This window comes from Carcharodon carcharias, chromosome 15 (genome assembly GCF_017639515.1).
Source record: "Carcharodon carcharias isolate sCarCar2 chromosome 15, sCarCar2.pri, whole genome shotgun sequence".
Lineage (NCBI taxonomy): Eukaryota > Metazoa > Chordata > Chondrichthyes > Lamniformes > Lamnidae > Carcharodon > Carcharodon carcharias.
The window spans coordinates 110,207,867-110,218,616 of record NC_054481.1 but is presented as its reverse complement, the minus strand read 5'-3'; the positions used below and the strand labels follow the sequence as shown (position 1 = coordinate 110,218,616).

The window sequence follows — 10,750 nt, the reverse complement described above, 5'->3', positions numbered from 1 at the left end:
GATAAGCATGTAATAACAATAATGTGATTTGATTGGCTAGTGAGCAGGCACTAATCTCCAACATTTTTAAAGTGGCACTACACACACTCTTAATGGGAAGTAACTCCCAATTATTTGCATGGGGCTATTATGTAGGAACACAAGAAATCCTATTGCAGTGACACTTTTTATGTTCATACAGCATAGCCCATGTCACACTAATAGCTGCACCAGTTAGACTGCAAAGCAGAGCTAATGTTTTAATGCGCAATAGGTAAAGTATTGATAACAGAAAGAGCAACACATGTCAGATACAGATATTTATATAAAATAATTTCCTGATGTGCCAAAAAAATAATTTTGGATGAAGTGAGAGAAAAAGGTCGAGGAGTAAGCAACAGCTTGAATCCTCTCCTAAAGACTAGGATCACAGGAACGTACAGGACTAGAACAAATTGCTGTATTCCAATCTGCCCTCAACTGCTTCTTTCTAAAAAAAAACTTTCAACACACTTTTGAGTTTTCCATATTTTCATTGCTTTAGTGGGGAGTAGTTAAATAAAGCCTGTCTGTTCCCCCTCCTCTCTGCAGGTCTCACATGTACATTATAGTTTTAATAATTATACTTTTTAATGCAAGGAAATTTGACCTCGATATTAACAGGCAGGGGAGGATTGTGATCGGGAGGACTGTGATCAGGAGGGCTGTGGCAGGCTGGCAATTGGGGTGGGAGGGGAAACTGCTGATTGGAGCTAGGCAAAGCAAAAGCTTCCTTGAGGGGCCTTGCTGGCCCACAAAGAATGCTTAAAAAGCTTAGTTACCTTGGAGAACATGCAGCTCCGGCTTTGGATCAGTTGTCAGGAATCCCATAGGTCAGGCCTCCCCTTATTATTAAAGTTGTGGGGCTGATGATGTCATCAGGCCATGACTTTGGTACGTTAATTACACCCCCACTTGCCATTTATGGTCCATGGCCCAATATCTGCAATGTAAAATTTAAAGAGGAGGGGATGGTTAGTTGCCCAATCCTGATATTTTAACACCCCACACCCTACCCACCCCCCAGCCCCCCCACCCCCTCACATGCTCATTTGGAGTGGGTGTGAGGTGCTTAGAAATTCAGGCCTTGGTATCTTGTGCCAGATTTTATGAGTGTTTTTGTCAATGTTCCTCCCTTTCCAGGCCAGGTTTGAGCAGTCTAACAAGAATTTTAAAAATTATATACTGGACACTAGAAATGTATTTTTTAAAATAAAAGTTCACTTTCTCATTTACTCCTATGTTTTGCAAAGTGGGGATGTCATTATTAGTAATGTTTTGAGTGAATTTTCATTAAACCCCAATCTCACACCTGCCCAACTCCAACCTCTGCACTGCTGTAATTTCAACTCTTGCTCTGTCCCAACACCTAGACTGTCTTCTTTCAGCCACGGTAACATTGTCCATCTTCACTCACCCATGCCTCAGTTTGTCTATTAATGAAACACTCATCCATGCCTTAGTTACCTCTGGACCCAACTATTCCAACATACTCCTGGCCAGCCACTCTCCTTGCTCCCTTGGTCAAATTCAGCTCATCCAAAAGTTTGCTGACCATATCCTAACTCACATAGCGTCCCAGCAGCACTTGAATTTTGAAATTCTCATCCTTGTTTTCAAATCCCTTCATAGCCTTGCCGCTCCCTATGTTTGTAACCACCTCCATCCACACAACCCTCTGAGGTCTCTTGCAAATCCCTCATTTTAATTGCTCTGCCATTGGTGACCTTCCCTTCGGTTACCTGGGTCCTAAGATTTGCAATTCCCTTCCTAAGCCTACCCCTCTTTCATTTTAAACACTCTTTCAAACCTACCTCTTTGACCAAGATTTTTGTCACCTATTTAATATCTCCTTATGTATCTTGGTGGCAAATTTTATTTTATATCAACTCTGTGAAGTACTTGGATGTTTTACTATGTTGAAAGGTGCTATATAAATGCAAGTTGTTGTTGCCCTGATTCCTGTCCTGCTCCAAACATTGAGTCAATACAAATCCTTGCACTGGGTCAATTTCCAACTATTGCAAGAGCTAATCCCAATCGCTGCACTAGGTCAATCTCAAACCATCCTGCCCCATCTCCTGCATTTGAGCAATTCCAATCTCTGGGTAAGGTCAATTCCAAAGCCTGACCTGTTCTCAACCCTCCCCTTCCCTACCCCCTGAATCTGTCCAATCCCATCCCCTGCACTGGCTTGATCCTACCCAGACAAATCCAAAATTCTGCTCTTCATCCTTAAATTATATGGGTTACTTTGTGCCAATCCCTACGCTACTCCAATGTCACCTTGCATTCTGTTGCTCCTACCTCCTGCACCCCTCCGATTCCACTTTCACCTGTCCCAGTCCCACCCTTCACTCTCCCCAAATCCTGCCTTTTTTTTGATTTTGGAATTGGTATTACAACATTCAACCTCTATAATTACAAATTTGTGGAGATTTGAAAGGGATTTCTGTCACTGAGGATTGAAATTTGCATGTGTGTTATTTAAGACTGTCTTTGTTGGCTCAGAGTAGGAGTTATTACTGGGAGGATTATGATAAATGAAGCTTTAATGTATTATTTCCAATAGTTAGAGTTTACAGAATAATAACACTATATCTTGAAAAGGAATTGGAAACTTGCTGGGTGTGTCTCTAGGTCAGAGATTGAAGAGAGCTCCACTATGGAATCAGGGGAAATGGTGGAGCAGTGGTAATGTCACTGGATTAGTAATTCCAAGTCCCTGACTAATGTTATGGGGACATGGGTTCAAATCCCACCATGGCAGTCTTAGTAATAGTGACCATGAAATTGTTGTTGATTGTTGTAAAAACCCATCTGCACTAAAAATCTGCTGGTTTAGCCTACATGTGACTCCAGACCTACAGTAATGTCATTGACTCTCAATTACCCCCTGAAATGGCCTAGCATGCCACTCAGTTCAAGGACAATTATGTAATAAATGCTGGCCTTGCCAGTGATGCCCACATCCCATGAAAGAATAAATTAAACAAAAAGTCTGTCTGGCAAGTTAGCAAAAGTTATATTTCCACAACATCATGTGTAGACAGTAACCACAGGCCTTTTTGGTGCCAACTCACTACAGATCTTTTCAGACAACACTTTCACATGTACTGGCCTATAAAATACCTGCAATTAATAGGGTCGGGGGGAATGGCACCAGTAGCAATGCTGAAATTTTCTGCTGAACAACAGTGATTTTCTGATTGTATGTTTTTGGAATTTTGGTTTAAATAGTCTAGTATCAAAATATCATCAGATAGAAGACAGTTTAGACAGAGTAATGGACAAGACATGGACAGATGGAGAGCCAATTTTACTCACTAATCCCCCTTCCCATCACTCTCACGATGTTGAAATCAAATCCCATCACACTACTATATCCTACTCAAACTCATTATCACCCAGGCCCTCAAACTGTATAACTCTTTCTTCATCTACCTCATTTTTTCTTCTTCCTACAAACCTCAGTCTATAAGAACCCAAACTTGGTGTCAGCTAAACTCTTCCTCATGTTGCTGATTTTGTCTCCAACTAATCTTGATCTTGGTGGTGTCCTGTCTTGACCTCAATTAAATAAAAGACAATCTGACAAATATGTTCAAAATAAGTTGTAATTGATTTTGGATGGCTACTTTTCTTTTATGAAGTAGTTAATATACAGGGAAGACCAACTCTACCCATTAAATTTACTTATACAAAAATCATTGGGCACTTACAATAAAAAAATGAAAGAGCAGTGTTTTATTTATATGGCACTGGCCGTGGTTATATCTGGACTGGGAATACTCACCCAGTCTCCTCCTTCTACTTTGTATCATTATCAGTTATGTTGCAGTTGAAGCTGCACACCATATATGAATATAGATCCACTGCTGATCCCAGGCCAGCAACAGTTTCCTCAGGCTGATCCCTGGCATCAGTGCTGAACCCCAATGATCCTAAGCAAGTGACAGCTATCCCAGGCTGAACCCTACTGATCACAGGCCAGTGATAAGTCATCTAGATGATATGACAGATATACTCCCATGCAAAGAAAATCAAGTGAGAAACGGAAATGTGGGATGAAACACCTAGATATTATGCTGCCTCGGTAACTGCGTGGACTGAGCAGGTTCAAGAGATACGGCAATGTGTTTTTTGAAATTGCAGCATTTTAAAAATAAGACAAATAAATTGAATAATTGTCATACACTGTTAATCTTGCATAATGTCATTCTTGCTTAGAATAATTAAAAATTGTCGCAGTTTCGGATTACCATGGGATGGTATCTGTTTTATGCAGCACATTTTAGAAATTATTCACAAAATATTTAGTGGAACTTTTCACATCCTGAGACTTATTACTTGAATTATAACCAGAAAAAAAAGAATCTTTAAAAGAAGAGAAAATTCACCTTTTGTAGTGACAAGTTGCTGGTCGGGAAGAAAGAAGCACTCAGAGACTGAAGATGGAGGAATAGGCTCATAGTAATATACTGAGAGGTTGAAAATGGAAGGAGAAACACCCTGAGGGATGGGATGAAAGATAAGCAGATTGCAGGATTGAAGACGTAGTGTTAAACAGATTGAGGGGCTGTACAGGACAGCAAAAGAGACTGGGGAATTAGAGATGCAGGAATAGACCCACCGAGAGAATGGAGATGTAGAGACAGACACACAGAGGGATTGGAAATGGAGGGATAGACACATTGAAGGAATGGAAATGGTGGGGAAACCACAGAGATTGGAGATGGTGGGAGTAGACAATGAATGGCTGGAGGTGGAGGGATACAGACTGAAGAATTGGAGATGGAAGGAGAGACATTGTGAAATTGGAGATGGTGGGAAGGGCAGTCTGATGAATTGCAGATGGGAGGATAGACAGGTTACAGGTCTAGTGATCCACACTGTTGTTAGTTTTAAGCTATTAAATTGCTTGGTCTTCCACTTGGTCATGGCTGGAAAGTAACTGTGTGAGTTGTGTGTTGTACTTACAGCCCCCAAGTTACATATTGTGTACCATTAAACTTTGGTGGTCATTCCTTCAAATAACACCACAGCCAAATACTTTGAAAGGAGCAACATTTACCCTTGCATTCTTATGCTCCCAGAATCTCTACCCTCCCTGCAACTAACATCACGTGGACAGTTAAAGCCAGCCATGAAATCCACCATTCTCCTTCTGATGAATGATGCTAACGTAGAATGCTACTGGTGCCTGTCTCCCTCATCAAGTAAAACCATTGCAGGTTTGGAACGGCAGACATGTCAGATAAATGAAAGGTTCCCAGTCAGGCAGTTTCAGGTCATGGTTCTGCAAAATTTGCTGCACAGTTTTGGGATATGTTCATGACAATACCATTGATATGTATACTTTTATTAAGCGCTGTATTATTGAAGGATATTGATAAAAGGCAACTGATTTCCTCATATAGACCCTTCACTGATCAGCTTCTGGATCCAGCCAGCAGCATCATTCTCTTTATTTCCAGTATTGCTTCTCAAAACCTGAGGAAATAAATCAGAAGAAATTAGTACTGATTCTCATTTAAATTAGTACATTGTTACTAACTGCCCAAGTTTAATAATCAGAGGAACGCTTCCCTCCTTCACCTGTGGGAATGAGCAGACTTGCTTTATGAATGCCTTGGCCTCCAGTCATTGACTGAACGATGTAGATGTTGAGGAGCTGAGATTCAGGGTTGTCCCCTTTCCTTCTCCTGCTCTCTAGCAGAAGGCACCGTATGTTATCAAGAGGCAGGGTTAGAATAGCTTCTGTTCCACATGTAAAACGAACCCATTAAAATGGAACCATTTAGTAGAGCTATAGGGGATGTAGTTTGCTCTTCCTATGGACAAATGCCCAGCCTCCACTTATAGAGTAACCACAGCAACATGACTGAAATCACCCTACAGAAAAAGCATCTCACTATGTGGAATCACAGACAAAGAACCATACCTCATCACTGTGTTGGAATCACAGACAGATGGACATCCCATCAGTGTGTGGAAATCAGATACAGACCCATATCCAATCACTTTGTAGGAGAATCAGACACAGACCATACCTCATCACTCTGGGAAAATCACAGATATAGATCCCCATCCCATCACTCTGGAGGAATCAGACATAAATTCATGTCCCATCACTGTTGCAGAATCACAGACACAGACCTCTGTCCCAACGCTGTGGGGGAAATCACACAGGGTTGGATTTTACGCTTCCCCACCAGTAGGTTTGAAGGTAGGTGGGGCGGCATGTAAAATCCAGGGGTCGCCATCACATTACCTACCTGCCTGCCGCCAACCTGTCTGAAATTTTTATGGAGAGTGGGGAAGGCATCAGGCAGCTCGCCCACCCTTAGGCCTACTAAGGTTATTAAATGGTCAATTAATGACCACTTAAGGGACTCATCCTGCCGCCGCTGGTATTTTACTCACGGTGGAGGAAGGCCGACGCCATGCAGGGAGCCCAGTAGCTTAAGCTGTGCAGGCTGGTGTCAGGCAAGACTGTTGACCTTCTTTGCGGGTCCCTTGGAGGCAGCCTCCCCTCTTTTAACTCTTCTCCTGGCCTCTTAAACCCAGTTCCCCCATCCCCCTCAACCCCTCGCTGAGACCCCGACAGTGAACTTACCTGGCTCCTCGGTGTGGTGGGACTGCCTGTAGCGCCAGCAATCGTCACTGCTCCAGCTGGTGCTGCTGGAACTGCAAAGCTGCTGTCCATCCAATTGGCCAGCAGTTCTCTAAGACGAGACTTCTTCCCAAGATAGTAGAGCAAGTCTTACATTAAAGCTATTAATGCTGCTCCCAGCATTTAAAGGGGAATGGTAAAAGGTAAACTCATTTGGAGACGGGTGTAGGCATGAGGTAATCACAGTCACAGACTTACATTCCATCACTGTGGAAAAACGACATAGATCCACATCCCATTAGCCTGTGGAGGAATCATAGACACAGGGCTATAGGAGTCTCTGTCGCCGGAAGGAAAGCTAGTGAGAGCCTGGTGTCACCTCTTTTAGGAAAGACCCACCGCATCTCGTTCCACTCAGGCACTTGACAGGCCAGTGGCATCTCCCAGGATCAAGAGCCTGTGGGTGGAAGTCCAACCCGAGTGCTGTCAACCGAGGCTGGCAGTTCTATTGAGCAGCAATGACCACTGGGGACGCAGTGGCTGCTGCCAGTACAACAATCCCCTGAGGCCTAGGCGAGAAGTGAGTGAGAGCCTTCCTACTACAGACTTAATTGGGGTGGAGGCAGGATGGTGGCGGGGTCCCCACCCGCATCCTCCCACCTGATTAAATACAATCCTTGCCATCAAACTCAACTTGGCAGAGGACACAAGATTCTGCCCACGGACACATCCCACCACTGAGCTCCTGGCTGATTATTACAGGGTAGCAATAGGATTGTTGATTGTGAGAGATGAAAAGATGGACTTCATAACAAGAATATTTAGAAAAATGTGAAAAACATAAATGAAGACACTGTAAGGATTACGGGGTATAAGCCTCAGCATACCTTTATCTAAGTTCTTTGGGGGGATCTCCCTGAGCAGCTCCACCTTCTCTCTGGACATTGCAGCCTTCTCCTTTAGTATGTTGTTCTTGTAGTCTGCTAAAAATGAGAACTGCAGTATTCTTACTCTGCAATAAGCACAAACGATCAGGCCAACTGCACTCTCCATCCCAAATGCCCTAACCCTCCCATGCACCTGCCCTTCCCATCTCCTGCTTCTCAACTGGTCACTGCTACAGAAAATCACCTACCCTTGCAGTCAGTGATATAACTCCACCCTTAGGCAAGTTACACACATACCTTCAGCGATACAGGATGAAATGGAGCTCCTGTCAGTATAATCTGATGATATAACTCCTGGTTGCTGTGTTAATCAGTGGGGATCTGAATACTGGGATTATGTCAGGGATATTCAAATGAACACCAGTCCAGTAAATGAGAATAATCATTTTACTTAAGGGTATCAGAGTGTCCACTTCCCCTGATGGCTCAGTCTGAAAATGCACCACCTGCTGGAGCACTGATTCATTCAAACTAAGAAGGTCCAATGTTCAATCCATGATCTGTGCTGTTAGCTGATCTAAGCCTGTGCCGGGCTGAGGTTAGGGGACTATCATTTGTTTGAATCATCTGAGCTTGAGTGGGAGAGGGGGAATTAATTACAGTTCCTAATAACAGTGTGGGGCTTGAAAGTAAGAATGTTTAGATGTTCAGTGAGGACAATTTGGGTTTGGTTATCATGGGCAGCATTTTCCCGTTGGCGAGCGGAGGGCAGGGCCCGCTCGCCGACGTATAAAATGACGCATGGTGACATCGGGCTGAACTCCTGATGTCACGGTGCTCCATTTAAATTTTCAGGTAGGCAGGAACGCAGCAAAATCAGCTGTGCGCCTGCCGACCTGCCAATGGCCAATTGAGGCCATTGACAGACTAATTAAACTAATTAATGGACCTGCCTGTCCAACCTTAAGGTTGGCGGACAGGCCAGGAGCCCTAGTGGGCTTTAGAGTAAGCATGAAACCTAATCCACGGGCAGGATGAGGTTTCATGTAGCATTTTTAAAAATTTAATTAAAGTTTAAAAAAAAATTATGGACATGTCCCAACTCCTGTGACAGTGTCACATGAGGGGACATGTCAGGGATTTTTTTTTTTCTATTTTTAATACTTTTGACAGTACAGCTGATCTCCCTGAGGCAGCACTTAGCCTCAGGGAGATGAGTGCGCTCTTTCATGCGCATGCGTGAAAGAGCGCACTCTCAGGTTTACAGACTCCACCCCCACACCCGCCCACACAGGGAGCGCTCAGCACTTCTGTGTGGCCTGCCCATGTAAAATAGCCCATGCCCCCAATCGGAGGTGTGCCTGTGCGCGTCCACACTTCAACTTTGCCCCCGACAGGAGGAAAATCCTGCCCCATGTCCCTTGCATCCAAATGTCATTAAGTTATATAAGTTAAGACAATAAGAGCCTATTTGACCCTTCATGTTTGTGTTGGTAATTAAATACAGTGCCCCATTTTCTTCCCCTTAGCCCCGTGAACCATAAATGCTTGTGGTACACTTTGGTTCATATCTGAAGCATGACCATTGAGTGAAGTACTTATGTCCATGGAACCTATTCCTCAGCATATGTCAAAGACTTCAGAACAGGGATGGGGAGAGAAAAAAACAGAAAAATTGCAGGTATCTGTGATCAGCACATTATAATTGATACATTCATGGTTCAGACTTGTATTCTCTCCTCCAAAGCGCAAGGGGTACACACAATATGACTGTTTTGCTCCTTCATTTGTTTGCCAGCTTGTGAAGTGAGTACTGATTCACCGCATATTTCAAAATGAGAGCTGGACCATTCCTGACTAGGGCAGAGAACACAGCATTCAAATGATGGGTAGATACTAGGCAATATAAATTATGATCATTATCAAGCGCTAGTTTTGATCACCACAGCAGGTTGAAAAGGAATTTTCCTTTTTCCGCCACCCCCCCCCCCCCCCCCCAACACCACCACCAAATTGGCCTTGGGTTGTGTTTCTGTCTCTCCCAAAAGATAACAGGGCTGCTGGGAGTGGGGGATTATTGAAAATCCTGATGATTAATGCATCATGACTCTAGCTGGTCTTTTCCTATCCAGCAATTCTGTATCTTCATAATGATAAGGAGGAGATTAGGACCTGTCTCAGGTGAGCAAAGACAATGAAGTTTGAGTGTACCGTTTAGCAAATCTTACCAATATCACACATACCCAGTTTTATTCCCTCATTTTTGTTCAGTCTCAGGTCAGTTGTGTCAATCACAAAATCGTTGAGGGGAACATCTGTTCTCCTGTTAATTTGAGGAGAAAGCACAGATTGAGAGAGTGACCATTAGCAGTCAATGAAGCTCCTGAGACAAGCGCTTATTTTTATTTATTTTTGGTTTCTTTAAAAATTGCATAATAATTTTGCCTTTGTTCAAGTGTAGACCTCTATATGAATAAAGGTAAAGCAAATATATTTTACTACCAATATACCTGAAATAAAGGGAACACAAATAAAACATCAAACCACCACATCCCCCCACCTCAGGAAAAAAAAAACTGAACAGCTCCTGGTTTGTACCCTTTACTGTATATTTGTAAATAGATCTAAGAGTCAATAAAGTCTTACAGTTAACCTATGTATGACTATGAAGACTTCTTCAAACCTACTGAACTATAATCAACACCCTACAACAGGGAGCAGGAACCTGGGAGCCTGAAAGAGGGGAGCAGGAGAGTGGAAGCCTGAGAGAAGGGAGCAGGAGCATGGGAGCATGAGAAAGGAGAACGGGAGATCTAAAGCCTGAGACAGAGGAGTAGGAAACTGGACGACTGGGAAAGGAGGGCAGGATAGTGAGAGGCTAAGAGAGGGCAGCAGGGGGGAACTGGAGCCTGAGAAAGAGGAGTAGGAGATCAAAAACCGGAGACAGAAAATTAGGAAATTGGGAGCCCAAGAGAGGGGTGCAGGTGACTGGATACCAGATTGATGTTTGGGAGTCCAGAATAAAAAGTGAATGTGACTGACACAGGAGATGAGTGCACTTCCCAAATTTAGCCACTGTGCCATCCAATACAATGCCTTGTAGGCAGAATAACCCCTCATAAAGGGCACCTAAGGATGGGCCTTTCTAGTGATATCAGTGAATATATATAAAACAATTTCCACCACATAGGTTCCTCATGTGGCAGGGTGCTACCTCTGCAGCCAGAAC

The 10,750-nt window shown here is 43.4% G+C and overlaps 1 protein-coding gene across 3 annotated transcripts in view; it reads right to left on the bottom strand.

Annotated features, from left to right (window-relative positions):
• Window positions 1-1,256: 1,256 nt before the first annotated feature.
• The window catches only part of LOC121288228 (matrix remodeling-associated protein 8-like), a 54,457-nt gene continuing 44,963 nt past the window's right edge, over window positions 1,257-10,750 (bottom strand). The window contains exons 8-10 of one of the 3 annotated variants that reach the window (XM_041206695.1): window positions 9,750-9,844; window positions 7,522-7,617; window positions 1,257-5,511 (exon numbers count right to left, since the gene is read on the bottom strand). In XM_041206695.1, coding sequence (XP_041062629.1) covers window positions 5,486-5,511; window positions 7,522-7,617; window positions 9,750-9,844 — 217 coding nt within the window. In that variant the 3' untranslated portion in view covers window positions 1,257-5,485. The remainder of the gene's footprint in view (window positions 5,512-7,521; window positions 7,618-9,749; window positions 9,845-10,750) is intronic. The other 2 variants (XM_041206696.1, XM_041206697.1) reach the window with 2 other exon arrangements.